This window comes from Typopeltis vanoorti, chromosome 1, assembly GCF_054136105.1.
Source record: "Typopeltis vanoorti isolate ZY-2024b chromosome 1, IOZ_Tvanoo_1.0, whole genome shotgun sequence".
NCBI lineage: Eukaryota > Metazoa > Arthropoda > Arachnida > Uropygi > Thelyphonidae > Typopeltis > Typopeltis vanoorti.
The window spans coordinates 56,599,059-56,615,213 of record NC_143549.1 but is presented as its reverse complement, the minus strand read 5'-3'; the positions used below and the strand labels follow the sequence as shown (position 1 = coordinate 56,615,213).

Here is a 16,155-nt window from a genome sequence, read left to right as displayed (position 1 = left end):
CCTTTGCAAATAGCTTGGAAAAACAATGCAGTCCTAATTATGCCCAAGTAGACTTCAATTTCATAAGAAACATCCACACCCAAGTGTGCAAAATAACTCAGAATGACAAACCCCAATCCAACAATAAACCGATATCGCCAGCAGAAATATATATACCAGAAAAAAAAAACTCAATGCCAAGAAGGCCCCTGTCCTGGACGGAATCACGAACAAGGCATTCAAGCTGTTCCCACGCAAAGGTATTATGCATCTAGTAGCCATCATTAATGCATTCCTACCGCCAAATCACTACCAAGAACGATGAAAAGTTATAGACGTCTTCCTAATTTCAAAACCAATGAAAGATACATATTTTATAGAGAACTATCTTCCCATCAGCCTGCTATCATGTGTAGACAAGATAGTCGAACGCTCAATACTTGCACAGATAAAAGAAGGCAGAAAACAATCATATCATACCACAAAAAATTCGGCTTTAGAAAAGAGCACTTCACAACAAAACAAATCTACAGAATCATAGAATACATTTTTCCAAAAATACAAATGACACTAGCACTCTCGAGCAATTTTCTTGGACATAGTTCAGGCATTCGACAAATTCTGGCATTATGTATTACTTTACAAGCTACACCAAATCCGAATCCCATTACAACTAGTCATGCTCATCAAGTCATATCTGAACAACAGGAAATTTAGGATAAAAATAAATGAAATGAGATCCACTGAAAGAAAACTCTCTGCTGGAGTCCCTCTAAGGATCTATATTGTTCCACCTACTCTTCTCCATATACATAACAGATCTTTCCAGGTGTTTTCCATCCATCACCGCCCTCTATGCGGTCGGAGGGATCATAGCCAGCTCCCTCCGACCACAACTGGCTATGAACAAACTGCAGTCAGCAATCAACGAACTAGAGAATTGGCACAGCAAATGGCACATCTCAATCAACCAAGAAAAAAGCTCAGCAATCCTATTCACCAGACGGAAAACACAAAAATACAATGGTATAAATATTTGGAAAACCATCTTGGCACAAATCAAGCAAATACCTAGGAGTTCAGTTTGATAAAATCCCAAACTTCAAGACTCACATGGATAGCGTCTACTAAAGCCAATCAGATCACAGGAAAGCTATACCCACTCCTGAATAGGAACAGCCTCCTAAACATAAACAAATCAAGCAAATACCTAGGAGTTCAGTTTGATAAAATCCCAAACTTCAAGACTCACATGGATAGCGTCTACTAAAGCCAATCAGATCACAGGAAAGCTATACCCACTCCTGAATAGGAACAGCCTCCTAAACATAAACAACAAAATTCTCCTCTACAAATTAGTAATAAGACCTCAGCATCGGTAGCCTGGGGACAAAAGGCTAAAAGAAACATCCAAATATTGGAAAGGAACCAGAACAGATGTATAAGAATGACGCTAAACGCTCCCTGGTTCATCAGAAACCTCTAGCTTTACTAAGAAGCTAAACTCTTAGACATCAAGACCCACACGATAGGCATTGCAGAAAAAGTCTTCAATCTCCCAAATCAGCTGATTCGACAACCAGCTGACTACAAACCCTCAGACCGCTTCAAACATAGAAGACCGAAAGCATTCAACCCAAAAGAAAGCTGAAACAACACAAAACGCTCACAAAGATGTAAAGCACTCAAACTATCCCTCCTTCCTACCCACAAACAAGAACTCAGATAAAGGGATAAAGAGTCAAGGACTCAGTCCATCAATCAAAGAAGTTAACACTTAGCCCATTTGTACAGCATTGTATGTTAAATAGTATATTTCTAACTCTCAGAACTGGATTTAAAATGTTCGCTGTTTCGGAGTTCATTGTAATAACAGTAATACAAATAATAAAAAATACAAATAATTTCATTTTTTTATTTATTTATAAAAATTAAAAAAAATGATAACAGGCAAATTATAACTTTATTCATAAAAGTAAGAAAAAATAAATCTGATAATAAAAAGTATAAAATGGTCAATCCGATTAAGTCTAATAGTCGACAACGATGTCCAGGTAGATAAGCCATAACGCCGTTTTATTAAAATATTGTAACCGCGCTTACTGCAATAGGAACCATAACTCATAGTTACACGTGGCCTTTCTCCTCTCCTGCAATGTCCAAAGCTGATATTAGTAACTGCTTGTTTCTGTTGAGGGCGTGAATTTCTCAGTACTCATTTGTTCTGCTGTGTACATTAGGAATATCGTTCTTTGCAGTTTCACGTAAGTCGCGAATCATTGGGACAGCTGCAGCAAAACTATAGGAAATTATGGTCCCATAAATCCATCTCTCCGCATGAATCAGCGCTTTCACACGCATGCCAATTTTTTTATTGAAATGAAAAATAAAAACAAATACCATCCACACATAAACATGCTTAAAATCTCAAATGCTGAATTTATTGTGTGTGTGTGTGTGTGTGTGTGTGTGTTCTGTTGGAAATTTGCGTTGCTTTTGTAACTATTTATGCAGTGAATATTGCTACTTGTTCATAATTAAATCGACCAACACATTACATTTTATTCTGACATAGTTTAACTGTAATCTCTGGTTCCGTGATTAGCATGATAAAGAATTTATTTGATAGCATATTAGATCCATGTGTTCGTGGCTATTAATGGAATGATACTTCAACCCCCCCCCCATTCCATTTTTTTATTAAAGCAAATGAGAATCTAAAAAGTAATTTTAAACTGTCGCTACGCAATTATCCGGCTGTGATTTATTTATTTTTACTTAATTTTATTTATTTTTATTTATTTATTTATTTTAAATATTGGAAAATTGAGAGCCAGTGTATCTGTAAATGCCCTTCAAGTTCTCGAGATAGTTACTAAGGTCTAAGGTCGACTTTTTTTTTTTTTTTTGAACTGCGGGATTAAAAACAAAATTTTTTATTTAGTTTCTAGGTTATGAGGTTATATCATATGAGGTTATATCGACATTGATCCAATCATTAGCTGCGATATTATAACTATTTAAAGAATATGGTAAGTCTTCATCTGAATGTTGGTGAATGTATTACTTTAACGTCATGTTATCCTATGAGGGTTATATCGAAATTCATCCGGAACAATTAGTACATTCATAGCCATTACTTTTGTATCTTATCCACCAACAGCGTGTGTTAATACACACAGCAGCCATTGAATTAGAAAAGTTTAAGCAGATGTACGTGAACGTCACTTACGCAGCGTATATGCAAATTACTTGATCGCGTGTGTCACCACGTGTTCTAGGCAACTATTTAAGAATGCTGCAGGTCAGTGATCGTCAATAGTGTTGATCACAGTGAAAATGGGCTAATTGTAGATGTCCATCTGGCTGGAGCCACAATTTTGCAAACCAAACAATGGGGTTGTTTAATTTCTCAAAATGTGAGATATCTCAGCTGTTGGTTGTTTTTCCACTGAGATATCTCAGTGGAAAAACAACCAACGTTACTTGTTAGGAACGAGATCGCCGTCGTCTGAGAAGGCTTTTGATAGAGCAGTTGACGAAACCATGAAGGTTATTCTCGACCCATATCTCACCATATCTTACCGAAGCTAATTCCTATTGCCAGTCGCATGCCTATACGGAAACCACTGATTTCTGAATCAGAAGAATATAACTGAAAAAGAGAGCCAAAAAACTTCACTTCGGCGACAAAATTATTCAAATTAAGTGGATATTGAATCCAACATTATTTCAAAGCCAAATAGAGAAACTACAAGAGTTTCATGCCGAATATAGAAACTATAAAGCTTCGGGGGATCAAAGCGTAAGCAAATCTTTCATGCCAGGGGCAACTCGTAGGTGGAGTAAGCTCTAATCACTATCCTTAGTATTTCCCATAATGTAAAACACATCTCCTAGCGGACACTTATGATGTTATACATTATGGTGGGGTCACTACCTACTATGGGTAGTGACCCAATAATTTATAGCATCATATATAACGTATATAATGCAGAATATTATGGGTAGCGACCCCCCCATAATGTATAGCACCATACATGTCCACAGGAGATGTGTTTTACATTATGGGAAATACTAAGGATAGTGATCAACGCTTACGTCACCTTTACTACGAGTTGCTCCTGTCATGAAAGGTTTGCTTACGCTTGGATCCCCTGAGGTTTTGATACTTTCTCTATTTGGCATGAAACTCTTGTAGTTTCTCTACTCGGCTTTGAAATAATGTTGGATTCAATATCCACTTAATTTGAAGAAGTATATAAGGTTCTGATTCAGTGGCTGGTATGTGTAGATAAGCGGGCAATGCTCTTTTCTATTTCCTGTCAAGGCTGTTCGTTTAGTGTTGTTCGCCTTTATTGTATAATTTTCAAACAATTCCTTATCAGTAGCAGCTACTAATGTTTAAGCTTACTCTAGGCCGTATCAGTTTAAAAATATAAGTGTCATGTACCAAACTTAAATCAATAACGATATTCCAAAAAGAATATCGTTAGTATCGTTAATTCATTTACGTGTAAAAATATATGCGTAAATAAAAGTATTTCCAAAATTTCCAAAAGTGAAATCGATATTCAGTGTTAGCGTCTTTTTCAATGTAAATAATTTCCGAACATTTATCTCGCAATTGAGAGTGTGACTTGACTTAAACAAAGAACTGAATATTTACGTTAAGTATAAAGCAAATATCCGAATTATGTTTTAGTTAACAGTAAAGAATTCCCTGAAAGTTCCGTGCTAACCCCCTTGTTAGCGATAACGACTATCACCAACATGTGTAACTATCCCTTCATATCTACTCAGTCCTATTAAACTACTTCATATCTGTCTGGTAGTGCTTGCAAGATAACTTTCATATATTACTAAGAAAAATAATATCTGGGTCAAAGTGCTAAGTACAGTTAAGTAACTTCAGATAACAGAATAGTCTTTAAATGGTGACGCACTTCACTTTTCGAAAGTGTTACAGAAAGGTTGTTTATTGCACTTCACTTTTGATGTGTGCAGTCTGCTGTGATGAGCATTGAGGATGACGATAGAAAATACTTCCAAGTATTTGATGGTCTTATCGTGTTTTCTTATTTTGTTCTTTACTTATGGATTGTTTCGATGCAATGGACTTCTGTTTGTGGCAACCATGCAAGTATTTGGCCAATCGAGAGAAATATCCTCCTGGCCATTCAGCCTTCTTCTGTCTACATTTCAACTAACATGTAAGTAACGGATTTGTTGATGTATTCAAAATAATCACTTCGCATCTCTAGACGTTGTCAAGCAATATTAATAATGACTGTATTATTACATCAGAGAGAAACGCATTTACGCTACTTATTTCGTAACTCTAGATAGTGTCATTCGAATGAACACGAGTATTTTTTTTTAAAATAAGATTCTACTGAAATTATAAAACGAATATATAATTACTTATTTATTCGGTTTATTAAAATTTTGCTAGGCGGCCTTAGCCACTTACTGCCTTAGAGTAGTGACGAATAAAACGGGCGTTAGGGTTTTATTTATTTATCTTTATTTTTTATTGATTTATTTAATTATTTTAAATAATGATAAGCAAATCTAAGAAATACTAAACACGAGTTTAGTGTTTCTTAGATTCTTGATAGACTTCCAGAGAAATCCATTTTAGGATCAACGATATTTACTGCATTTTCTGATAGCCGATATTTTGTGCAAGTATGTTGGAGTAGGATTTTCCTACTTGATTGCGAAATTTAGTTTTTTAATCCTACAGTTAAAAAAAAAAAAGTCGACCGTAGAACACAAGCGCGCGGTTACGTACAAACAATTACTAGATGGGATTATAAACATCGTCCCTTTTCCTAGTAGGCAGCAGAATTCACTCAATCGCGGTGACAGTGAGAGCTGGTGAGCGGTTGATCACAGATTCCAGATTTTTTTTATTTATTCATTTTTATTTTATTTATTTATTTTTATTTTTTTGATTCACAGATCAAAGACAGTCTCTTTGGGAAAAGAAAAACGTCGTTAGTGATTTACTTTAAATAATGGCATGGAAATAGAAATTTCAGCAGCGCGATCTATATTATGACCCAGTCAGGGACAATTGATTCTTCTGAAGTAGAGATTTGGTGCTTTTAACGGGTTTGGAAGTTGCTGTTTGGAATTGCAATCGAAGTTACATTCCGAGCAATAAATACAAAATGTTATATTCAGGCAATGACAATCAAGGAAAAGAAAAAGTAGCCATAGTATTCAACACAAAATACGAGGCTAATCTTCTTGAATGGCAGTCAGTCTCAAGTAGAGTAATGTGGGCAAATATGAGAATGGGAAACTGGCCAATGAGACTTATTTGTGCCTATGGTCCTACAGAAGGGTCTATTAAGGTAGAAGTGGAGGAATTTTTTGAGGCTTTAGAAAAAGCAACTGGCACAATGAAAAAGGAAAAGTTGGTCCTTGTTAGGGATCTAAAATAGCAGAGTAGGAAATCATTGTGAGACAAAAATATTTTGGAAAAATTTGGAGAAAAGAGCAAAGCTAATAATAATGGCAAATATCTGTTGGATTTCTGCTCAGGACATGGACTGGTTATTATTAACACCATGTTCCAACATAAAAATGTGCACAAATTCAGATGGAGAGAAGAGGCTAGGAATAAGAAAAGTCACATTGACTATGTTATTGTTGATAGTGATGTTTTCTCCCTGCTGCAGGACACCAGAGTGTACAAAGGATTTGAAATTGGAAGGGATCGCTATTTAGTGTTGAGCAGGATAAAATTGAATTTCATATTGAAAAGAATAACATGTAACAAAGTTTTAAAGCGAATAAAAGTTGAGCAGCTCTCAGATGTGAACTGTAGACCAAAATACACAAAGATTATTGAAGAAGAAATGAAAGAGTTTGAGAACAGGAATCAAACCTTCGAAATTCAGTGGCAAACTATGAAGAAAACATTGATTGATTCTGCCAGAGGTTGTCTGCAAGGATAAAAAAAATCAGAACTCCCTGGTGGACACAGGAAGTTAAAGAGGCAGTGAAGGAAAAGAAGAAAGCATATCAAAAGTTCCTGTCAAAAAAGTCAGCTTGTGCTCTTAGAGAATATAGAGACAAATGCAAGAATGCTAAACACTGTGTAAAACTAGCTAAACAAAAGTCGTGGGAGGACTTTGGCAAGAATAAAGAAAATAAATATCAAGAAGGTGGCAAAATATTCTGGAGATTGTTGAAGAAGCTTAGGAATGGAGGAAAGAGTGCTGTTCAAGGAGTTAGAGATGATAAAGGTGACATGAAAACGGTAGAAAAAGGTATCCTTAAAGTATGGAGTAATTACTTTAAAAAACTGCTAAATGAAACAAGCAGTGATGACAGCACAGTGGTAAAAAACACTGACCAGGCATGCAGTCAGGAATTCATATCCATACTGGAAGTAGAAAAAGTCATCAAAGGCTTGAAATGTGGAAAGGCAGCAGGAGTAGATGATATTCGACCAGAAATGCTAACGTATGGTGATATAAGAGTCTTACACTGGCTGCACTGCATAGTACAGAAAGCCTGGACAGAGGGACGAATTCCCGATGATTGGAGTAGAGCTCTCATAGGACCCATATATAAAAGGGAAATAAAACTGAATGTGAGAATTTCAGAGGTATTTCCCTACTGAGTGTTCCCTGCAAGATCTATGCAAGTATACTTGAGAAACGGTTGAGAAAAATTGTGGAAGAAAGGCTTGGTGAAGAACAAGCTGGATTCAGGCCAAATAGAGGCTGTCAGGATCAGATCTTCACTTTACGACAAATAGTCGAGAAAGCAAGGGAATATAACAAAGATCTGTATTTAGGTTTTGTCGATTTGGAAAAGGCATATGACAAGGTGCCAAGAGAGAAGCCTATTCAATATGCTGCAGTTATATGGTGTCAATGGGGCATTATATCAAGCAATACTTAGTCTTTATTTGAGTTGTAAGTCAGCAGTTAGAATTGAAGGAAGTACAGGAAGATGGTTTAATGTTAAATCTGGTGTGAGATAAGGATGTACATTATCCCCTCTATTACCCATTACCTATGGATCACATTATGAAGGAAAGTGGTATTAAACCTGATATCAAAATTGGAGATGTTAATGTCAGCTCTTTGCTTTATGCGGATGATGTTATACTTCTAAATAAATCCGCTACAAGTCTGCAAGATTCTCTGACTAAATTGAATAGCTGTTGTAATAGATATGGTATGAAGGTCAGCAATAAAAAGACAAAGACAATGAAAATAGGCAGAATCATTGAAAATGTCAAATGTGTTGTGAATGGAGAACCTTGGAACAAGTAAAACATTTCAGCTACTCAGGCACGATTTTTACTGAAGATGGTAAATTAAATATAGAAATAGAAAACAGAATCAGCAAAGCTGGTATGGTGGGAAGTTAATTGAATAAATTCATATGGAATAAGAGAGAAATTAGTCAGAACACTAAATTAGCTGTATACAAGACAGTGTTCAAACCAGTTTTAACTTATGGATCTGAGAGCTGGGTCAGAAGTAAAACACTTGACCAAAGACTAGAGACCGCAGATATGAGAGTCCTGAGAAAGATTATAAGCTGAATAGATGGCATCAATGGCAATATCATATTAAAAACGAGGATATTAGGAAAGAACTTGACATTGTCAGTATCCAGGAATGCGTTAGCAGAGCTAATCTCAGGTGGTATGGTCACTTAAATAGAATGGGAGAGGAAAGATTAACAAAACAAGTGTTCTCTGCCAGGTTGGCAGGAAAACGACCCAGAGGGAGACCAAGATATAGGTGGATTGATACGGTACAAAGTGCCTTAGACAAAGAAATATAAGATCTGATAATGTTGGAGTCTTGACAAGTAACAGACTGATTTGGAGGAAAATTGCAGATAGGAAGTTAGTAATGATGTAATTTTTTTCATGTATTACTGTCATATCCTGTACACCTCTTGAGGGTACATGGCAGGAATTTGATGATGATGATTATGGTTACACTATGGATATGAGGCCAATAAATTACGTCTTTTATATTTTTTGTGTTCTTCTGGTTTACATGTTTCGCAGGATGAAAAACCCTGTCACCTCCTTAAAAGTCTGACTACTGACTTGCAGCTGAAAATATGTTATAATGGATCTTCACGCACCATTCGGGAATTTAACTTGGGTCTTTACAGCCAAAGAGCATCGCTAATAGTTAATGAAGTGCGGAATATCTATTAGTAAGCAGGGTACGCTCTCCGGGTGTGCAACATTGTTTTCCTCAACTCCGGTGTTGGTTGGCCCTGGAAATATTCTTTCATTTCTTTGAGTAATCATTGCTGAATACACGAATATAAGAGAGTTTTAAGACTACCATTTTAAAATAAAATCCATTTTACAATTGGTTTCTTATATAATAACGCTATAATTCATACAATATTAACAATGTTGAACTTTATCCTATAACCAAAATCGAAATAACGAAAACAACTATTAATCTTAAGTCTCAAATCATTATATCACGTGCTATTGTCGAATGACTTACCATGAATTGATAAGCCCTTATAAATGTTTTTTCCTTTCTTCACGGCGCCATTCCACCCGAAGGTGGAAAGACGCCGTGAAGAAAGCGAAATTGATAAGCGGCCATTTTATATGATGTTACAAAAGCTAAACTTGGGTATGTTTCTCTGAATTTTAGCTAGAAAAATTCAAATATTTGGCCTTTGTTTTCAAAATTTGACATAAAGGCAACAGTTTAACTTCTTTGGTTTGATCCTATAACGACATATCACTCATTGAAGTTGTGTCTTATCACCGGATTCGAGCAACAACCAAGCATTCAATAAAGATCATCGCAATTTCTTTGCACTTTAACAAACAGAAAGTTGAACTGGACGATATCAGCTTTCGCTTTCCTCAATGTTGTCCCTGATTAAGTTATGGGAAGGGAAAGTTGGGGCACAGTTTGATAATTAGTTCTTCAGAGTAAAAGTATATCTAATATACTGGATCATTTTTAAGTTGAAAAATGCTTAATATTTGACAGTCTTCTCAAGAGAATATTTGGCAGCGAGATTGTTTACTGTAATGACGTCACTGAATGACTATATAATTGCATTCCATTGTCTACAGCAGGGTTTCCCAAACTGTGTTCCCCGGAAGGTGAATAAGTGTTCCGAGAGAAATTCTCCTGGAATTTGTCATTTTAGTTTTCTAAGCATTTTTCATGAATAAAATTTTTATAGTGGAAATATTCTGAGGAGAATAATATTCGTGAATATGTCGTAAAGCTCAGACCCAGAACGCCTATTAACATCTGTGTATCGTTAATTTTGAATAAAATTAACCGTAAAAATTGCCTGCAAGCCGATTACAACAATGGGCGGAGTATCCTCTGTTCTGAAAACTGAAAGAAATAACATCTGTGTTGCAAATGTTAGCGACCAATCAGCAAGGAATTATAAAGAAAAATTTTCCACTAAAATTCAAGATCAAGGTAGTCTGTATCCGGTTCTAAATCTAGTAATACTGAATACTTTCTTCGCAAGTTCGTATTGTAGAGTGAAAGTTTCGAAACCGTAGTGCCGTGATATTTTAAAAGTAATTGGTCTGCATATTTAAATTTTAATATGAATAAGAGACAAGTGACTTTGTTTAATTTTGGTATTAAGAAATCTCTTATTGAAGGTGTTTGTGACGCAACAGATAGTGAGTCATCCACCACCAGCCTACAAAGCGATCTCCAGGATGTACAAAAGGAGAAGAAAACTACCAGCACACAGGAGAAAAAGTGTGCATTCATACGTAAGTACTTATAATAATATTATAAGTTTTATTATAAATTTTTGGTGATCAGAATGGAATATGTCAATCAAAATCAGCAAAAATTAAGTTAATGATGTTTATGTTTAATTGATGTTTAATTAATTATTAATTAATACATTACTAAATAACCAAGGTGTTCCGTGAAATTTTCAGGATTTGTGAAGTGTTCCGTCGTAGGAAAAGTTGGGGAAACGATGGTCTACAGATTGCTTGAAACTGAGTTAATTGGTTTCTATATTTTGAAAAACGAAGAGTTCTGTTATTTTTTTTTTTTAATTTTTACATTTTAATGTGTTAAATTCTTTTACTCGTGAACATCGTAGGCTGTTTTAAAATTCGCTCACTTACATGCATTTCAAGTAAATTTTCTGTGCATCTACAGAAAATTCTCTTGAAATTAGTCCTGAGGAACTGACGATTAAGCTTAATTAATTTCTAATTACTTTACTATTTTTACCTTACACATAAGAGGTTTTCGGATTAATATCAGCATGATAATTTTAGCTAGTTCAAATCCGTCTACTTGCAATATTTAATATAAGTATTGACAGTTGTCTCGCATATTTATGATTTATTACTTTGTTTATCTTATCGGTACTCTTTTCGTAGTCTTTATTATAATGTATAGCTCAATTGTTCATGCATTATTTCTTTAAGATCGTCATATACATTATGTAGCCAATCCTAGATTCATTACGAAACTTGTTTCTTGAGTATTCTTAATTATCATGTTTTGTCTTAGTTTCAGTGTCATACCATTGCTACCTAATAGGTTGCTACGTGATTTATATGATTCGTCATTTATTCTTTATTGCTTTTTCATTTTATTATTATGAAAAAATAATCATGTTTCTTACCACCTTGTTTACGATAACACACACACACACACACACACACACACACACACACACACACACACACACACACACACACACACACACACACACACACACACACACACACACACACACACACACACACACACACACTTCAACTAATAAAACTTCTGTGCTGTCTCAAATCGGAATTTGAGTAGAAATTTTATGTATCGAGTGTCTAAATTTTTCATTATAAAAATGTACTCTTTCTTCCTGTTTTTTTTTTTTTGCCTATTTGTTCTCTTTTGAGATAATAATAATTATCAATATACACTTCAGTATGAAAAACAACTTATAAGCGATGATTCAAAAATTTCTAAATCGTTTCTTAAAGAGCAATAATTCAGAACCCCAAACAAAATGCAGCTTAATTTATTTTGCCAGTTAATAATTTTATTCATGAGATTATTAAGCTGCATATTTAAACAATAGGATCCTACTTAAAGAATATGCTGACCATTACAGTATATAAGAAACATGGAATCCTACAAGTGCACTTTGCAGTCGAAATTTCTCTTCCGTTAATCTGAATACACATACTGTCATTAAATCGTCCATCATTCATACTGCCTGCTTTCAGTTAACTGCAATAAATTTCCTTTTTTTATTTTTTTAAAAACTTTACGGAATTTTTATACCTCATTCAACTCGATGGATACCATCCCAACAAATAATTTCAAGTTTGGTTGTAGGTAGGTCACATGTTCTCTGACTGACCTGTCTTGTCTCATGATTGGCTGTAGTTAGGTCATGTATTTCTCTACAAGGTGATTTTAATCGACTCGTGGTTGGTTGTAGTGAGGTCATATGACACTTCCATATCGTGTATTTCTCTCCAAGGTAATTTTCCATTAATCAAAAAGTAATTAAATCTCTTAACTTTAAATTAAATTAAATTAAATCTCTAACTTTACCACAAGTTGCCTGGACTTGTACTACTTTACGGGTCAGTTAGGCTTGCATTACATGCAGGCGCAAACTTGACTTATTTGTCTGTTTGCTTACTTGGGAAATGGAGTAAAACCAGGTTTAAAATAACTAGGTATCTTTAACATATATTATACCCAAGGTAAAAAACTTTCTACAGCTATCTCTCATCCTGAGATTTTTATTATTAAATAAAAATTTAATAATAAATTTTTATTTCCATGGAGGTCTGCTTTTATTTATAATCAATCAATCAAACTTTATTATTATTTGCAGATATGCACAAAATCCACTTGCATACTAATCAGCATATGGCTATTATATGTATTGCGAACATATTTTTTTTAAAAAAATAATGCAAGTGCATGGTGAATATATCCATATACATTTATATTACATATGCATAACATATAATTTTTAATACTTTATTATGTCTCAGATAAAAAATATATAATAATAATAATAATAATAATAATAATAATAATAATAATAATAATAATAATAATAATAATAATTTTTACAATTACAATTAAACTATTATATTTCCTCAGAAGGAATTATGTTTTATTGAGTGCATCATTTATTGTTGTCTATGTTCCTTTAATTTTTCCTTTATTTAATTTAATTTTATTGTTAATAATTACGTTTATTTCAGTATTTCTGATTTCAGTTTCTTTCTGTATTCCGTATATTATTCACTTTTTTGAGCTCTAAATTTTATTTTATTTTATTTTATTTTTTAATATTGAGCCTATATACGAGAGGATGGCTGGTCTACCTATAGTACGTTAGTACCGTATGTGGGTAATTATATGGATTTATTTTGAACTGATGCAATAAACGGTCTTTATTGTGTATTGTAAGTAGTATATCGTCGTTTAGCCATGGAGGTGAATCCCATGCTGTTTCTATTCTTTAATTTCCGGGCAGCTTTCTGGTATATACGACGCATCGATGTGATGATAGACTCGTACAGTTTTTCCGGATTATCGGGCTGCATTATTTGATGCAATTTAATTCCTTCGTCAACGAAGGAATAAAAATTACTTTTTTGAAATACTCTGATGTGAGTTTGGAATTTTTCTTTTCCAGTACTGGGATGCCTCATGAGGTGAAATAGTGGTCTGCTAGCTTTGTTTTTAATAGTTGGGATAAAAGTCTGTTATCTCTGACACGAACGTTACAAGATTGTGCTATATTTCCATTTACCATTTCCTCTCTAGTATGAGATAAAATGAGTCTGTAAAACCAAAGTTGGATCATCATCATCATCATCAGTGGCTTTAACAAGCACTTAAGCGTTCAAAGCCTTCCAAGCATTCTTTGATTTCCTAACCGTAATACGAGGATAAAGTTGTTACCCCTATACCTCTAAGTATCCTTGTCTCTAAATTGCATGTGTTCATCGGCCGGTTTGCCTGTACAGAAGGACGAAAAACCCAAGTTTCCGGGTGAAAAAACCGCTACCTCCGTATGAGACCGGTTAATTCACCTTTGGTCGAAAGAGACCAGATAAAGTGGTTCTCGAACTCAGGTCGTTCCGATCAAAAGGATTCGTCTATACCGACTGAGCTATGGAGACAATGTCAAAGTTGGATAGTATATCTAAATAAACTGTAGTTATGCTTACTTTGGTGTTTAGAGTGTTAATATTAATGTCTCCAGGCTTCAATTATAGGCTAATTAAGGTTGTTGTTTAGTTTTATTAGCTCGGCTTCTAGTTTCTCTAGAAAGAATTCAGGATTCTCATCTGGTGATCTATAAATGGAGTTTAGTATTAAACTGTGTCCGTTAATACAGTTGTATAGCTTTAGGCAAATGTTTTAGGCTGCTTGAAATTTCACTTTAGCTAACTTACTGTGTGTTTTAATGTAAACATTAATTCCCTTTTCTTTTTTCAGGACAGTAACTGCACATTTGAAAGAAGCTCCTAGTTGGTTGGGGACGTTTCTCTTAATATTATGATATCTATATAAGTTATATGTTCACTGAGATATGCCTGGAGTAGCTGCCAATAGTTTGGCAATTATAATTTGAATTAGTTGATAATAATAATGATAATATGCATTATTTCAATTTGATTATTTCTAAGCAACTTTAAAGACTGTTTCTAAGAGTAACGTTTCAGTGTTTAATTCAACTAACTAGTTTCATTTATTTACAGTTTGTACTTCTCATGCAAAATAATCAGAAACGAATCTTTAAATACAATATTAATTGCTTCATTTCATATTTTTAATTAGCTAACATAACAAATAAAAAATAAACCATATTTATATAATTTATAAATGTATAATAATATATTTCTGAGTGTCTAATTCAAGTTGAATAGTTCTATAATGAAATAAAATATTGCAAGTTTTTTTTCCCGTGAAGCCTAAGCAAATTATACTTAGCAAAAAATTATGTTCCTCTTTCTATCCTTTCCCCAAGGTTAGCGAGCAAGGTTGCACAAAGTGCATAATTTCTTATCAAGTAATAATTAATACAAAATCCTTCTGACTCATATATCATTTAAATTACGAGGTTTTTTGGTTTATTGTCGATTCTTCAAGCCACTATATTAATGGATACCATGGACAATATGAGGGGCATACAGTGTGTAACTTTAAAAAATTAAAATTACGAAGCAACTTTTAAAATAAATGCTTACTTTTTTCTTCGTATGATCGTGTTAATTACAGGGAATATTATTTATTTTTTCAGCTTTACTTGGAGGAATGCTTACTCACAACTTCGGGACCCAGAAGGTGGCGCTTCTTGGTAGTTTCGCATCCATATTTGGGCTAACAATGTGCTATTTTATGAAAAGTATACTCTGGCTATCAATCTTCTATGGCTTTTTCGTTGGTAAGTTTTATGATAAAAAAAAGTATAATAAATGAGGATTCATATAAATGTAATGATTTCTTGAAGATGTAAAGAATTTTCTGTATGTAGGGTTGAATATTATACAGGAAATTCTTTACATCTTCAAGAAATCATTATGTTTCAGTAAAGAAAACCGTCAACCTGTTCACACAAACAATGCAGCAACCATAGATTAGTGCGTCTAATGCGTTCTTTAAAACAGGCGCATAATCGAAAACGCATTAATCGAGTATAATAACCTATGGTAAAATGTATAATTCGTTCCTCAGATTTCTTTTTTTTTTTTGACCCTTAATTTGTTTAATAAAAGAATTAGGGTATGCCTCAGGGTCTAGTTAAAGGAAAACCATGAAGCTGAAAGACAATAAAACATATTCAGAATATAAATTTATTATTCTGTTTCTTAACAAAGAATTGAGCTAACGTAGTTTGGCGGGCATTTTGTTTCTTTTTTTCATACAACCGACGGTATGGCCCTATTGCCCCTTCTACTCTTCTGCAAATTTTGCTGTTTCTCTCTTCATCAGGATCAGCCTCTAAGCATTGCTGCTTGAAAACTTCGATTGTATACGAAAAATATTTTCAAATCGTTTCTGTGAAATCTCCTGAAACCATGGAACCACATTCTGGTGAGTGATTTTTTTTAAATAGTTACCATAAAAATGTATAGATAGAAACTTTTTAAAACTTGTAACATTTATT

At 34.0% G+C, this 16,155-nt stretch overlaps 1 protein-coding gene across 1 annotated transcript in view; it reads left to right on the top strand.

The window, feature by feature from the left end:
- LOC150109998 (monocarboxylate transporter 9-like) overlaps nt 1-16,155 on the top strand; it is a 61,747-nt gene that overhangs the window by 36,175 nt on the left and 9,417 nt on the right. The window contains exons 5-6 of the mRNA XM_090405432.1: nt 5,001-5,192; nt 15,289-15,432. Of these exons, the coding sequence (XP_090261558.1) occupies nt 5,001-5,192; nt 15,289-15,432 (336 nt within the window). The remainder of the gene's footprint in view (nt 1-5,000; nt 5,193-15,288; nt 15,433-16,155) is intronic.